The sequence below is a fragment of the Taurulus bubalis genome, assembly GCF_910589615.1.
Source record: "Taurulus bubalis genome assembly, chromosome: 1".
Lineage (NCBI taxonomy): Eukaryota > Metazoa > Chordata > Actinopteri > Perciformes > Cottidae > Taurulus > Taurulus bubalis.
In genome coordinates this window covers 29980442-29994594 of record NC_136589.1, presented here as the reverse complement: position 1 = coordinate 29994594, position 14153 = coordinate 29980442, and the positions used below count along the sequence as shown (strand labels likewise).

Sequence of the window (14153 nt, the reverse complement as noted above, 5' to 3'; positions counted from 1 at the left end):
CCTCAGTGGTGTTCTGGCTGTGGTTACACAGGTTTTGACTAGTGAGTGACTAAGGAGTCCTGGTGCAGATGTAGCAGAAAAGCCTACACATAAAACAAGGGTAACATAATCAAAATTACAACAACGATTGAGGCATAATCCCTCCGGTAATTGAAACTTCACTCCACCTGGCATGTTGTAGTCGACACACTGCTGGACTTCAGGTTTAGCACTGGTTAGACACGACGTCTCGCTGGCATGCACCAAGTTCTCGTCCTCAAAGTCGTCCCATTCGTTTCCAAGGTCAAAGCTGACAGTGGGTATTTGCGAGGACGAAGCATTTAGGCAGAGAGTGCTTTGGTTTGACACAGCAGCCGAGCTGGTTGTTTTGATCTGGTTTAGAAGCAGTTTATGTTTCTGATTCTCCGCAACACTGATTCCTGGGTTCATCCACACTGAAGAACCTAAACACAAATTAATTAAATACAAATAATAAATCCAGCATCAAGTGGTGCTGCACTTTGGTAATTATTGGATTCAATCTGAAAATCTCAATAAGAACTCCAGAGTTTTTAAAGACCATAATCGGGGGCTTTGTACGTTTTCTACCTTTCACTACAAACTTGAGCAGGCAAGTGCTTCAAGCAGATGGTATAGATGATAATTTGGCCAAAGGATATTGATATACAATATTATTAAGTCGTTGCTAAAATTCCATAAATAAACTCTGTTGAAACATAAATTATTCTGTCTCTACCAAGTTAATTGAGCTTAATCTGCCTTTTGCCAATTTGTTTCTCTTTTAAATCGATTTTCCATCCATTTACTATTTGTTTATACGGGGGCAGCAGATCCTTCAAATCATCTATTCAATGTTGTCTACTTGATCGTGTCTTTAAAAAAATGCCAGAAAAATAGTCAAAGAATAACCTCTTTCATAATCCAAGTTAACATCACAGTCAAACCGATCAAATATGCACTGAAAAATAAATAATGACTATGAGACCTCTAGTTAATGTGTTAAAACATGCAAAACCACTAATACGGTGTGTCTCGTAATGAGTTTGGTTTACATTTTTTAATGATGCTTTGATGTTGAGCACGAGATGCAACGGTTGTCTGAGCAGGCCCGGTCATCATCCTGCGCATGTCCTCGTCATAGTCATCATAACCTGAGTATAAGATACCGAAACATACAGTCACAGATCCTGTGATAGTTAAATCCTACACTAATGGGGAATGTGTTCAGTTCCGAGTTATCATCTTTAATTTGTTTCCTACTGTCAACATCGTTCAGGTGGACAATGTCTTCTCCTGTCAGATCCACAGTCTCTGAGAGTCTTTCTGAAGCTTCACGGTGACTTCCTCCGTACCTTCATCAAATACAGTGGGACATGGATATAATTCAGTGTCAGGACTTGTGATTCCATTGACAATAAACATATTTTATTGTCACACTTATTCAGAATCAAAGATGCAGCAGTTATTACAAGATGTATTCTAATATTTATACTTGTGATCAAAGTCTAAAATGTCAGTGTAACTGTGAATACCAGGAAACAGTAGGTTGCCTCTCTTTGGGTTTGTAAGCAAACTCCTGCATGTTGACAGACACAGACTCCTCGCTCATTTTAAGCTGAGAAAATAAAACAGAACATCAAACACAGACCTATTCAGGATTATTATTAATTGTATCCACAAAGATTATATCGAGAAACATAGTATAAAAACGCACATGCTGTACAATAACCTAATCTGAAGTTTTGGATTGAAACACATAATGTGTTAAATCCGCATATTCTACACCTTTAAAGAAAGTATTTAATTTCTAAAGGGCATGTCTACATACCTAATCTCTGGTATTTGTTATGCTTCTGCATATATAAAGATTTTAATAGTATTCTCATATCTTAATCTACAGTATAATAGCTGTTCATGTCCAACAATGATGTTACATGTTACATATTATGTTGTTCCTTTTTTTTAAAAATCTTATCTTCACCAGTGGTGACTTGGCAGAGACTCCATGAAGTCATTTTTGGAGAAAGAAAGCTTTGCATTCTCTCCTGCATTGGGTTTAGTATAGCACAACTTTATCATAATCACAGACTACACATTAAATTGTGTTTTATTTGTTTCAATTCAACACATTTTTTTTGCGTGACGGCTGCAATGTTAAGAGGATATGATGCAGGCTTCTTCCTCACCTTAAGTCGTTTGACAGGAGTCTGTGAAAGTGTATCGCACCTGCTCCTTAGGTCTTTCAAATAGGAAGAGAAACTGGACTCTTGATTTGCTGACCTCTTTCGTGCCACAGTTACACCTACTTTACCTTGAGGGCGGCGAGAAGACCTCTATCATCTTGACAGTTACACAAGGTAAAGAACAGGTGCACATAAGTGCACAAAAAGAGACGTACACAGTGAAAGATGAATGATTATACTCACAGCAGTCGTGGCCACAGAGATCCTTATTCTTGCAGAAGTGGTTGCATTGTCTTTTATTGCCTACATCTGATTAGAGTTATCACATTTGATTAGAGAAAATAAAACATATCTCAAATATCCACGTGCCTTTGAAGACATTCTAATTCGATATACACTATTTCAGCATTAACAAACTCATGAGTAAAACATTGTTGTGCCTTGGCCTGCAGCAGATGGGGCATTTTCCTTCTGAGTCGCAGCTTGATCTGGAGACTGTGGTTTCAGTGCAGAGTGCTGTGGTCTCTGTCCAGTCGGATTAAAGGGTATGTTGTAAAGATTATCATTTCCAAACCTCCTGGCTCCAGAGTAGTAGACATTGAACTTCTGTTGGATGTCCAGGCCCACTATGGGAGAGGAAAAGGCCAAAATATTCACTAAATGCACTCCCTACATAGCATTGATAGGCAGTCAAGTTCCTATTCAAGCTGTTCATTATATACGGAATTTATGGTTATGAATTTGACAAAAAAGGACAAATGCCTGATTAACACCTAAATGTATTGCAATATTCAGCTTTCTACAAATACAATAATTGAATAACTGCTTTATTTGGCCAGACACTTGTTTCTCAGGGATACACGAACAGTGAAAATTGTTGGGCAAAGGGCATGGTGAATAGTTCAATATATAAATAAAGAACTTTGTACTGAGCAACCCAACATACCATTATTCCCTTCTATAATATAGGTGATACATATTGTGGATACATTTCTATGTTTAATGTTCAGGCATTTCCATGGTTTACCATATTGTGAGCTGATGAGATTGGCACTGATCTCCTCTCCTTTTGAGGCTTTTGCTACCTCAATCTTCTTCGACCAGCTACCGCCCTTCAGCAGGACCAAGTCCCTAGAAACAAAAAGATGGTAAATGGACTGACAACTCAAAGTGCTTTAACACTACATGTCATCATTCACACACTGATGACAAGCGCTACCATGCAAGGTGCCACCTGCCCATCAGGACTAACTAACATTCACACAGCTACGGGAGCAATTTGGAGTTAAGTGTCTTGCCCAAAGACACATTGAAAGACGACCATGCTTTGCCACTGAGCCACAGTCCCTGCACCTGTGGTTGGCAACAAGAGGTTGCCTGCTGAAAATATATGATATATATTTTCAAACCAGTACTTGTTGTACATAATGGTGACAGAGTTATAGAGAAAGAGAGAGCAAGTGAAAGAAAAGCAACATAAAATTGGTGGGTTTTTTTCCCTCACGTGAGTTTCTGTAGGAAGATCACAGCGTTGTCAGAGTTTCCGATAATCAGGGAGATATAGTGGTTGTCTGGAGCTGTTCTCCTGGACAGCAGGTGTGCTTGGTTTTTAAGGTTCACCTTCACCACAATCTCTGCCGTGGCACAGCTATAACTCGGAAGCTACGAAATACAAAAACAACTTTAAAGAAAAACTATTAAGAATAGCAGTACTATCAAATGCAACCTGCAAAAGATAACAAAAAATGAAAAGTCTCAATTATATGACGTAATATGAGCGTACTTGTCCCTTTGATAATAAAACTCTGCAACATCTTTTACCTGCTCCAAAGTAACTTCATACTTCGGGAGATGCACAACAGAGTCTTTAATTTGGTTGCCAAATGGTGGATGTCTGTTGAGAATCTGAATAAAATAAAGTTTAAAAATCATATCCAAGAACTTTATACAATCATTATTTTTGTGCAAAACCTTAACAATATTGTGCTTAACATAAGCTGTGCCATATTGTGATCACAGCCTGGTGTCTACATTCAGCTCAAACAATGGTTAATCAAATGATTTTGATCATTAAAATGTTTTTAAACGTTTTAAATATTACCAGCTCAAGTTCTCTGGCAGTGGTTTGTTCTATTTTGCTGAAAGTGGTGAGTCCAGCGTTCACCATGGCAGTTGACAGTGTCTGGCCTGAAAAATACAGTTTATTATAAAGTGTTGCATGTGCATCTAATAGGAAGATTGTTTGGTTTATTGAGTCATTCATTGTGTATTAACCAGCATAGAGATTTGTCATTGTATTACTATATATACATTGCTTGGATAAAATATGCTACTCTGGGGTGATGATCTACCTATCTTTTCCAGCTGTTTGGAAACATAGAACGAGTTTTCCCAAAGCTTGGCTCGGAAGCACTTCGCCAGAATCAGGGAGTTAAGCAGAGCGGAGAAACCAATCTTAGATCGGTGACTCAGAAACTCTGACAAGCCTAATTGGGATCAAAATACAATCAAAGTACAAAAAAAAAAGTCAAGATAGAACAGAGAGCACTTTGTTTATTTGTTGTTCCTGATTTATCCAACATACATTTACTGATGCGCATCCCATTCTTGAAGATCTTTGCTGTGTCCTGTGTAAGTCCAAACTCTTGAATTGAGATGGATCCCAACTGAGTCTGAATCAAGCTACAGACAAGACAATAAACACATCATATCTATAGTCACAGTCCATAAGAACTCCATAATATATATTTTATAATAACATTAATAAACCAGTGTTTCTTTTACACAGAGAAAGCACTGGATGAATAAACTTACCAGTTCACTTTCATCTTACTGGTTTTGATCTTTCCCTCAATGGGAAACCTGGAAAAATACAGAAACATCTTATTCCCAATGGCTTATGTCTACGTCCACCATCATGCATTTAAAAACAGGGGTTATGATACTGTATATGTCAATCCTATGAATGTGTCTGACCTGATGGTGATCCTGTTCTTGTCCCTGTTGAAGGTGTTCAGGGGCCTCTTCTCATTCATTCTCAACTGAATGTCGCTGAACTCTCTGCTCCTCGACACTAAATCAATCTGTAAATACAGCCAATTCTTATCTGAATAACACTTTCTTTGCAATGCCAAAGAAAGTAATAATAATTTAAATAATTTCCATTTGAAGGAAACCAGCCTAACAATACATTGTGTTTGAATAAAAAACATTGCTGTGCAGTTTTATGAGGAAACCTACCAGGTCAGACAGGCTCTCAGTGCCAGCCACTTTGCTGAACTGGTCCATGGTTTCAAACGCAACACAGTACCGAGCCATCAGTCTGCCACCCTCTGCAGGGAGCAGACGCAAACTATTTAACAGTTTTATGGTTCAGTTAAAAAATGAAGGGTGTAGATAACGGTGCAGATGTCATCCACAAAATGAACTAAAGAGGATCATTTTGCTAATCATTTAAATGTATTTCTCCTCTCTACCTGTTGGTTTGATGTTGATATCTTCATCCATGTTGATCAGACCAATGGAGGACAGAGAGTTGAGGTTCTTCAGACACAGTTCTATGAGAGGAAAAATAGAAATTACCTCAAATAAGGCGGCAACCTCTGGGTCTAAAAAGTGAAGGCAATGTCTAAGTGTCTTCAACTTAAACTCTTTCTAATGGCTATCGGGGGACGAATCCTCTGGTTGCAAAAAGAAAATGATCCTACTTTCTTTCTTTTTTTCTTTTGTCAGTAAATATTGTTAACGTGACTTTATGGTCTCAATCGCTTCAGCACAGCATGATGTTCATTTTGTAAAACAAGGTTCCATTTAGAGTAAAATAGACAATAAAGCAGGTTATACTTTAGGGTGTGGCTACCTTGTGTTTGACACGTTGCTGCCACAGTGCCTGAGAGTTTCTGTGTTTCGTCTTACAACTTCAACCTTTTCACAGTGTTTTTTCCGGTCATGAAAGTTAATGTAACCTTTTGGTCTAAAAATGTCCTATTCAGCTTTCGGTTGTACTTTCCCCCACTCGAAAAACCAAGATGCCGATGGACGAAATGCCGAGCTTGAGGCTTCAAAACAGCAGTTCACGAACCAATAAATTAGGTCACAGTGACTCCGTACTCTTCTTATTTACAGTCTATGCTTGAAATAGAGTAAAAACACTTGTGGCCCACCTTGCAATTTTGCTTCGATTCCATATCTGTTCAAGTTGGCGGCGAAACCTGAAGTTGGAGTCGAGACACGTTGCACTGACTGTTTTTAATATGCAATCATGAAAAGAAGCTGAACACGAATTCTGAAACAGACAATCTTCAGTGTGTTTGTGTTTGGAGCTCTGACCATAGTGTGTGGGGTTCTTGAGGGCTCGGATGTAGAGGAAGGTGGAGCGTATCCAGTCCAAAGCCATGTTGACATCACTGATGGTTTGGAGAACAATCTCAGCATTTAGGTGCTCTACCAGGTGACTGTGTAAGCTGGAGAAAAAAAAGTATACTGTTACCTCATGTGCTACTGTGACAATGTCTCTGAGTGAGCAAGAGTCAGAGAAAGATGAGAAAGAGGAAGAAAGAAGAAGCTGAATGTCATGTGACTGAGTTGTAATACCTGCTCTCAATGATTTCCATCCCATTCATAAGGTTCATGTACTTTTCTTTGGTTTGGATCTTGGTCATGATCACTGCAGTCGCAGATGTATCAAACTAGAGGAGGAAGAAACGGAAATTGGTATTTAGTTTGTGCATCATACTATACACTAGGAAATAGAATATTTTTTTAAATACAGTAAATGGATACATAGTTAAAACTAGTCTTTGCTATCTACCCATTTACTGTATTTAAAAAAAAAAATTCTATTTCCACAGATATCTTCAGATTCCTGCAAGTTAATGGTACACTTTAAAAAATAAATGAAGGGCAATGTACCTTGTGTTAAAATGGTACAGCAACAGCGAAGAAAATGTACACCCTTGTGCTAAGGCAAGTAAGAAAAATAATAAAGTATTTCATTGTTATTCTGCCATTACTTGTGGTCTTCCAGCTCGGCCTATCATCTGTAGTATGTCAGCCTCGCAGTACTCCTCACAGGAGCCTCCCACATACTGCATGGTAGACTTGACCACCACCAGATGAGCTGGCAGGTTCACCCCCATGGCCAGAGTCCTGGTGGTAACTAGGGAATGAAAGATCAGACCACAAGCACAAATTCAGTGCCCATGAAATGCAACAAAAACTAAATTTCAATTTCTGTACCAGCTTGCGGTAAACGTTTGTGATCGTTTCGCACAAGAGTGTGGTAAATCTTCTGATATACAGAGACCAATACGTTGTCATACAATCAGTATCAGTGGATGTCAGCTTTAAAAAGTAATATTATTGTCAGTCTAATCTTATTTGTAATGCTATTTTGTGATTTATTTGTGTTTCTTAATTATTCAAACAGAATAAAGGTTTCACAGTCTTATTTGTTACTTTTTTGTACTCAGACTTTGACAACTGGTCTCGGTAGAAAAATCATGTACATTGCTTTTGGCATAAAAACATACCGTAATAAGTAATTTTAAGTCATACTCTCTTTCAATTTGTATTTCTATTGAACAGGCATTTTTTCCCACAATGTTGTAGTTGCAAAGCTCGGGTTGAGGTCTTGCCATGTTTCAACATGATATGGGTGAAATACTGATCGACGCTGTTGATGTAACCTGCGATACTTGTCTTTCCTGTTTACATCTGCAGCGTTACAAAGAAAATGCAGAATTGTGTTGCACACTTGTATAGTCACATTTATAGCACATAACAAAACTGTACTAGTGATAACGTCTCACAGAGGACGGGCAGGTCTCCCAGAGTGAAGGCCTCTTCTATCAACTTCCTATCAGACAATTCAACTCCTGCATGGTGGTAACCAACTCCAAACATCACCAGATCTAGACCACAAACATAACATCAAATAATGTTATACAGTCGGTACTTAGATAAACTCTGGACTGAAACAGGTTTCAAAGTCTGTATCTGGTGGGTCTTGACATTTAGATTTAAAAAGTAGACTCACCTCTCAGTTTTGAATCCAGAATAGAGTTTGCGTATTGCGCCAGCCTTAACAAATTATAAGTAACAAAAAGTCAAGAGCAAGCTTTCAATTAAATTACTACTACTACTACACTGAAGAAAAATACAATGTTTTGATGAATAGTTGCACATATGACAACATGTTATGGATAAGTTAGAAACATACTTTTGCTTGTGCTCAATGCTTATAATGAACCGAGCATCCTTGGCCATAACTGCAGCTGACTGCTGGACTCCTTTCCTTGTAGAGCAGAACTACAGAAAAACATAATTATTGTTCGTAAATATATACAGAAAATATCGAATAATCTAGGTAAATATTATACGTTCGTAAAGGTCCATTACATGTTTCTATCATTTAAATTATGAAATTAATGTGTATCACATGTACATAAAATAATCATCTTATTATGTATAACCAAAATAAAAAAAACGTGAAAAAATCTAATCCCACATCTTCATTAATTATTATTAACCTTACAATTTTGGTGAGACATGAGAAAATCAACACACAAGTCTGGTTCAATTTCCCGCGCACCACTAGTGCAGGCTTCTGGTCGGAGTATGTCTGTATGATGTTGGCCATCTTGTAGTTGAGCGAAAGGTCAAACTTGAACTCTGTTTGGTTCGGGCTGCACGGGAATCCCAGCACCACCTTCCTCAGTTTCACGGGACGGTGGCTCTCGTCCATGTCCAGATATGTGGCAGGACCGCTCTCATCACACAGCCAGTCTGCTATCTAATAGCATAACAAAGCAGATGAAACAATTATCTGATTACTAATTTACACAAGAGAAACGGTACAAACACATAATTGTGTCCATGCATTGCAGGGCAGTACCTCAATGATGTGAATTTCTTAATTTGTTGCTATTTGTATGTTTGTTCCTACTTAATCACATAACAGAGGACTCATTTCATTCAGAGAGATTTGCCCACACTGCTATTTGGACTTTTTTCATAAACACATTTCTGCTGTGCTCGTTCTCAGCCACGTACATCAGAGGTGTTGGGTATGGTGGCTGATACAGCCACAAATCTCATGGAGAGGCCTGTCTCTGTATGTTGCGCTGTTCTGTAGGCATGTACAGCCTTCATCCTGCTCACAACAACTTCCAGCGTGGCACCGCGGGTTGCATCCTTCACCACATGCACCTGGAACAACAAAATATACTACAGTTCACTTTAGAAACATATTTTAGGTGAAAGAGATGTTGATATGTAGATAAGATTTAATTAATATGAGGAGGTGCATCTCGGTCTGAAAACTGTATGTACTTCCCACAATACAGTGGCCACATGATGTACCATAATTTCCGAATCGCTATCGAGTGCTGAGGGCAGAGGCTAATTATGTGCTATCAGCCAGTGTGCTATAATAAAGTTTACTGTTGGCAGCACATCTCCGAGCACATGAGTGCACAGTGAGCATCCACCACTGTGAAGGCAGGTTATGAGACATTATGAATACTTAAAAAAGGGTCTCTGAACAAAATATCTGACCTCATCGATAAGGAAGAGCCTGACTAGCTGCAACAGACAATTGTCCTTCCATTTCCTTGTCATGCTGTCCCATTTTTCCTATCAAAAGATGAATACACACATTACATATTTGTATGAAATTCTGATTACAATTATATTTTTGATTCTTATTTTAGATTTTCTTAATTTTTTGTTGCGTTTGTTTAACTAAGATGCAGTATATTGTCACACACAGGTGTGGTCAGGATGATGTGAGAGTCCTGAATCTCAAAGAAGTCATCAATCTCTGTGTCGCCCGTCAGCTCCTTACAGTTCAGCCCCAGAGGACCAAACTTCTTCTTCCAGCTCTCAAAGCACTGACTGCAGAGGGCTTTGATCGGGGCCACTGGCAAGAACAAACAGTGATAGGGTCAGACATACCCCAAATCTATAACGCCATCAAAAATCTAATTTGAAAATGATACATTTGGCAAGTCAGAAACATGTTCAAAGCCCCAGTGCGTGATCACAGTCAGGTGTATTGTGTTGAAACAGTGTAGCTCTTCACTCACTTTGTTTAAGCTGTATTTCATTGGCTATAGAATTCCTTCCTCATGCCTGATTTTTGGTACAGCTTGTATTTTGTATTTTCAGTTTATAAGTGAAGAAAGAAAATCTATGTTCATGGGAGTCTTGGGAGTTAAGAAAATATGTCGGAATTGTTCTAAACTTTCGAAATAAGAATCCTTTCCCCTTGTACCGAGACTGGAAAATACGACTTTTTAGATTAATTTACACATATTTTGTATAAATATTACCTCTCGGTCGAATATAATCAGACTGGAGCTTTATCTGTGTATTAATGGGGTCGACATAATATTATGCTCACTATAGACAGCTTTGACATCTCTCCAAGGCTCTGAGGTCTCCATTAACAGATGAATGATGGCCAGCTCAAACAGCACTGTTTTACCGGCTCCAGTAGGAGCACATGCCACAAAGTTCTTACCCGTGTAAAGAACCTGTGAATAAACCAAACATGAATACAGTCACTGTTAACCGGTTATAACAAGGCAATGAACACTATCATGTTTGTCACAATCCTCAACATTCTGTTAATAAAGGCTTTCAAATCATGCTTACATCATCAAGTGCTTGGGATTGAACGTAGTTGAAAAAAGGGAATTCCTTGAAGACAGATCTGAACTTAGCTGCTGTGTTAGTATGGTTTAGGAAATCAAACCACATTACTTGTGAAATTGCATTACAAGCACCCTATTACAATTCAAACACTGTCTAAAATTTTCAAATTGTGTTGACTTATGCAACAGCAAAAAGGATACGGATTTCAGAAACTGGTCTCAAAACTCCAGACCCAGAGGACCCTAAAATGTGCACAAAACATAACATAACTTTCAATTACAGTCACCCTCTCACTGATTCCACCTTGACAATTATATATAATGTTTGACATTTTTGAAGGGTATAAAATCAAGGGATTTCATTTTTATAGTGAACGTTAACTAAAATGTCAGAAATTCCTGTAGAACACATGTGGTTACAAGGGTTTCTACTGTTACTGCACCGCTTGTACTGTTTGACAATCCACCACCTAGTGGCCAGTATTCTGCATTACAATGGAACGGTCAACGAGGAGAGCTCACCTCATTTCACCTCATCACCCAAACATAATGTGGCAGCTGCTGTCATAGTTAGACGTGGGTACGCTCACTAGCTGCACCACTTTACAGAAGCGATACGAGTGTTATTTGGTAAACCAGACAAAAACTATGAGCACAGCGCCTGTCTGTGACTGTGTCAATGCAGTGCAGCACCTTGTATGCAAAGAGGCTGAGGCGTCATGGGCGGAACGAAGGCTCTCTTTGTGCCCCTCTCCTGCATCTCCGCATGTGCCGCCTTCTGCGGGGGTCGGTCACTCGCTGCAGATGAGCCCAGAGGAGGGGGTGGGAAGGGGGGCTTGGGGGAGTGAGGAGAAGCTGCCTGGCTAACTGTCGCCCGTGGCGGCTGAAGAGGAGGAGGCACTGTCACCATGGCAACCGCACTGAGGAAAGTTTGAGGTCTGGATGCTGTCTGGCTTCTGCTGCTGCTACTTCTGAGGTCATCTATGTTTGACGAGTCACCTCCACTGTTCAACACCTGAACCTTGAACAAGCTGTTGTGGGAGGGAGGGGAGGTTACAGAAGGAATACAGAATTGAGATGAGGAGGAAGATAGAATGACAGAGGGAAAGAAATGATGTTGCTGCAGCAAGCTTGGAGGCTTATGTGAAGAACCAGTCTCTGGAGCATGGTTTATTTAGCATCTTTTTATTTTATTCTTATGAACCGTCCACAGTTCCATCTTAACTAAGCATGTCATGGATTCCAATAATTTGAGGGATTAAAAAGGAAACATTTTGGACAGCCACAAACTGGAAACATTGCTTTTATACTAAGAATAACATTAATCCTGCAAATTTCTGCACTTTTAAAATGATGTTCTGCATCTGCCTCTAAGGAGAGAAAGATCATTGTTGGCCAGCTATTTACAGCCTCAAGGCCACATATTAATCTTTGGCTTTTGAAATAAGAAACCTGTAACTGTCCACAAGTGGATATTTCTTCTCATCTTTCAAAATATATACTACAGTGAAACTATCTGAAAACAATACTGTATGCACACTACGTAATTCACAATCATATACATGTCAGCTTGACAAATAACTGACTTACCTTTTCCGTAGAGGTGGGCTTTTGCTTTGCTCCAGAGACAAACAGCTTCTGCTGATGGCTGCATGACCGGAATGCTGCAGGGTTTTATCTCCACTTCTGCCACTCTGACAGGAACCCTGAGCGTAATCCCTAAATCCATCACCTCTCCAAAGGCTGGTGCTGGTGCTATTGCTATTGCTGCCACCCTGAGTTTGCTCAATCTCTTTCTCATCATTGTTATAAGTGTAATGCCTGTTGATTGTTGATGGTAAATCCTTAAGGCCAGGCCCAGCTGATCCTTTCGAAGGAGGCAGGAATGTATTGCGTCTCTGTGAGAAACCTGTGAGTAATATGAAAGAGAGAGAGTTTCATCAAACAAAGTTGTTGATAGCTGTCATTTGGTGCTTTTTACGAGTGTGACTTTACAAACTAAGGTTGACTATTCTGCTACTTTGCTTGCTGATGAAAATGATTTACAGCAGAGAATTTACCTTTCCAGTTATACTAATGATTATTTGGCTATATTATAAGACCCAGATCCTGGTGTGTTTACGCAAGCCAAGGGAAATTTCCCTATTCAAGCTAGCGTGTCAGTGAGTCAGACAGTTAAATTTAGTAGTTCTTCAATAGGCCAGATACTGAGCGGTTTACTCAAATCAAGTGAAAATGAATTCCCCCTAATCCAGAGCACAACATACTGTATAGGGTAGGGATAGACTCTGCCTCCTTCTGCACATCCTGAGTGGCTGGAAACTGAGAAAGGGATGGAGGAACTTCCAGCCGCCATGGGCTGACCTCCTGGTGCAGTGGCTTTCTGCCAAATACGATCCACAGGAAAAAAAAACATTAATTCAGCTGTGAGCGGGAAGAAGAGAGGAGAATGATATGGGTCATCTCTTGTACTCACACTTTATGGACAATAGGTTTCTCAAAAAACAGATTGTCCAGGGACAAGGTGCAGTCATCGGTGTCCAACATCTCATCAGATCATGTAGGCGCTCGTACATTTGAATGGAAAGCGGAGCAATGTCAATCAGTCACTATGGGTCTAGGTTTGAGACATCTGGCTTAAGGAAAAAAACAACCCAGAGATACTTAGTGAGTTGAATGAGATGGGAAAGCTATTGTTGCTGCAAGCTTTTTTTCAAAGTTTGTTTTGGTCTGCTGCAACAACACAAACACAAAAGATAGTTTACCATATTTGTATATCATGACATATGCTAGGATATAAAAAACTAGCCTTCAAATGATTTGTCAGTTACATTATAATTAGCACTAGATAGTGTGTGGATTCAAACTATTTAAATCATCATTTACATTTTTGTGTGTCCAAAACTGTAAATGATTATTTAAAGGATATAAATGTGGCTTTTATATAACCACAATAAGCATTCTGCTGATTTAATGTTACCGTAAGCATTTAATATAGCTAACGTTAATTGTAATTACAATAGAACTGAATGCTCTTTAAGTAGCCAGCTTGCTGAATAAAGTTACACAATTTTTTTTATTTTGCGTCATGAGTGATGTAGGTTAGTAAAACTGTCTCACAGTAAAATACTTGAATATCTAAATACATTAGCTACAACAGTGGAGAAAACTATCTTTGCTAGCTTAACCTAGTGAACAACAAGCTAACGTTCGCTACATTAAAATATAAAGACATAATAACTAATGGCTGTCAGTTAGCTCTATAGCTGCCAACCAGTTTAAGAAAGGACCTGCATGCAAGTTATCTCTTGCA

At 39.1% G+C, this 14153-nt stretch overlaps 1 protein-coding gene across 1 annotated transcript in view; it reads right to left on the bottom strand.

The window, feature by feature from the left end:
* hfm1 (helicase for meiosis 1) overlaps positions 1-13387 on the bottom strand; it is a gene marked incomplete at both ends in the record, with an annotated part of 13595 nt that extends 208 nt beyond the window's left edge. Inside the window, 35 exons of the mRNA XM_079235792.1 lie at positions 168-443; positions 1083-1151; positions 1261-1352; positions 1533-1615; positions 2187-2311; positions 2427-2492; positions 2624-2809; positions 3211-3314; positions 3688-3845; positions 4005-4088; positions 4285-4370; positions 4535-4669; positions 4768-4865; positions 4998-5045; positions 5160-5266; positions 5424-5515; positions 5660-5740; positions 6347-6394; positions 6513-6646; positions 6777-6871; positions 7196-7341; positions 7994-8095; positions 8221-8264; positions 8404-8492; positions 8776-8976; positions 9237-9392; positions 9741-9818; positions 9953-10104; positions 10588-10720; positions 10842-10912; positions 11042-11083; positions 11534-11871; positions 12431-12749; positions 13108-13223; positions 13317-13387. Of these exons, the coding sequence (XP_079091918.1) occupies positions 168-443; positions 1083-1151; positions 1261-1352; positions 1533-1615; positions 2187-2311; positions 2427-2492; positions 2624-2809; positions 3211-3314; positions 3688-3845; positions 4005-4088; positions 4285-4370; positions 4535-4669; positions 4768-4865; positions 4998-5045; positions 5160-5266; positions 5424-5515; positions 5660-5740; positions 6347-6394; positions 6513-6646; positions 6777-6871; positions 7196-7341; positions 7994-8095; positions 8221-8264; positions 8404-8492; positions 8776-8976; positions 9237-9392; positions 9741-9818; positions 9953-10104; positions 10588-10720; positions 10842-10912; positions 11042-11083; positions 11534-11871; positions 12431-12749; positions 13108-13223; positions 13317-13387 (4225 nt within the window). The remainder of the gene's footprint in view (positions 1-167; positions 444-1082; positions 1152-1260; positions 1353-1532; positions 1616-2186; positions 2312-2426; positions 2493-2623; positions 2810-3210; positions 3315-3687; positions 3846-4004; positions 4089-4284; positions 4371-4534; positions 4670-4767; positions 4866-4997; positions 5046-5159; positions 5267-5423; positions 5516-5659; positions 5741-6346; positions 6395-6512; positions 6647-6776; positions 6872-7195; positions 7342-7993; positions 8096-8220; positions 8265-8403; positions 8493-8775; positions 8977-9236; positions 9393-9740; positions 9819-9952; positions 10105-10587; positions 10721-10841; positions 10913-11041; positions 11084-11533; positions 11872-12430; positions 12750-13107; positions 13224-13316) is intronic.
* Between the last annotated feature and the right edge of the window lie 766 nt (positions 13388-14153).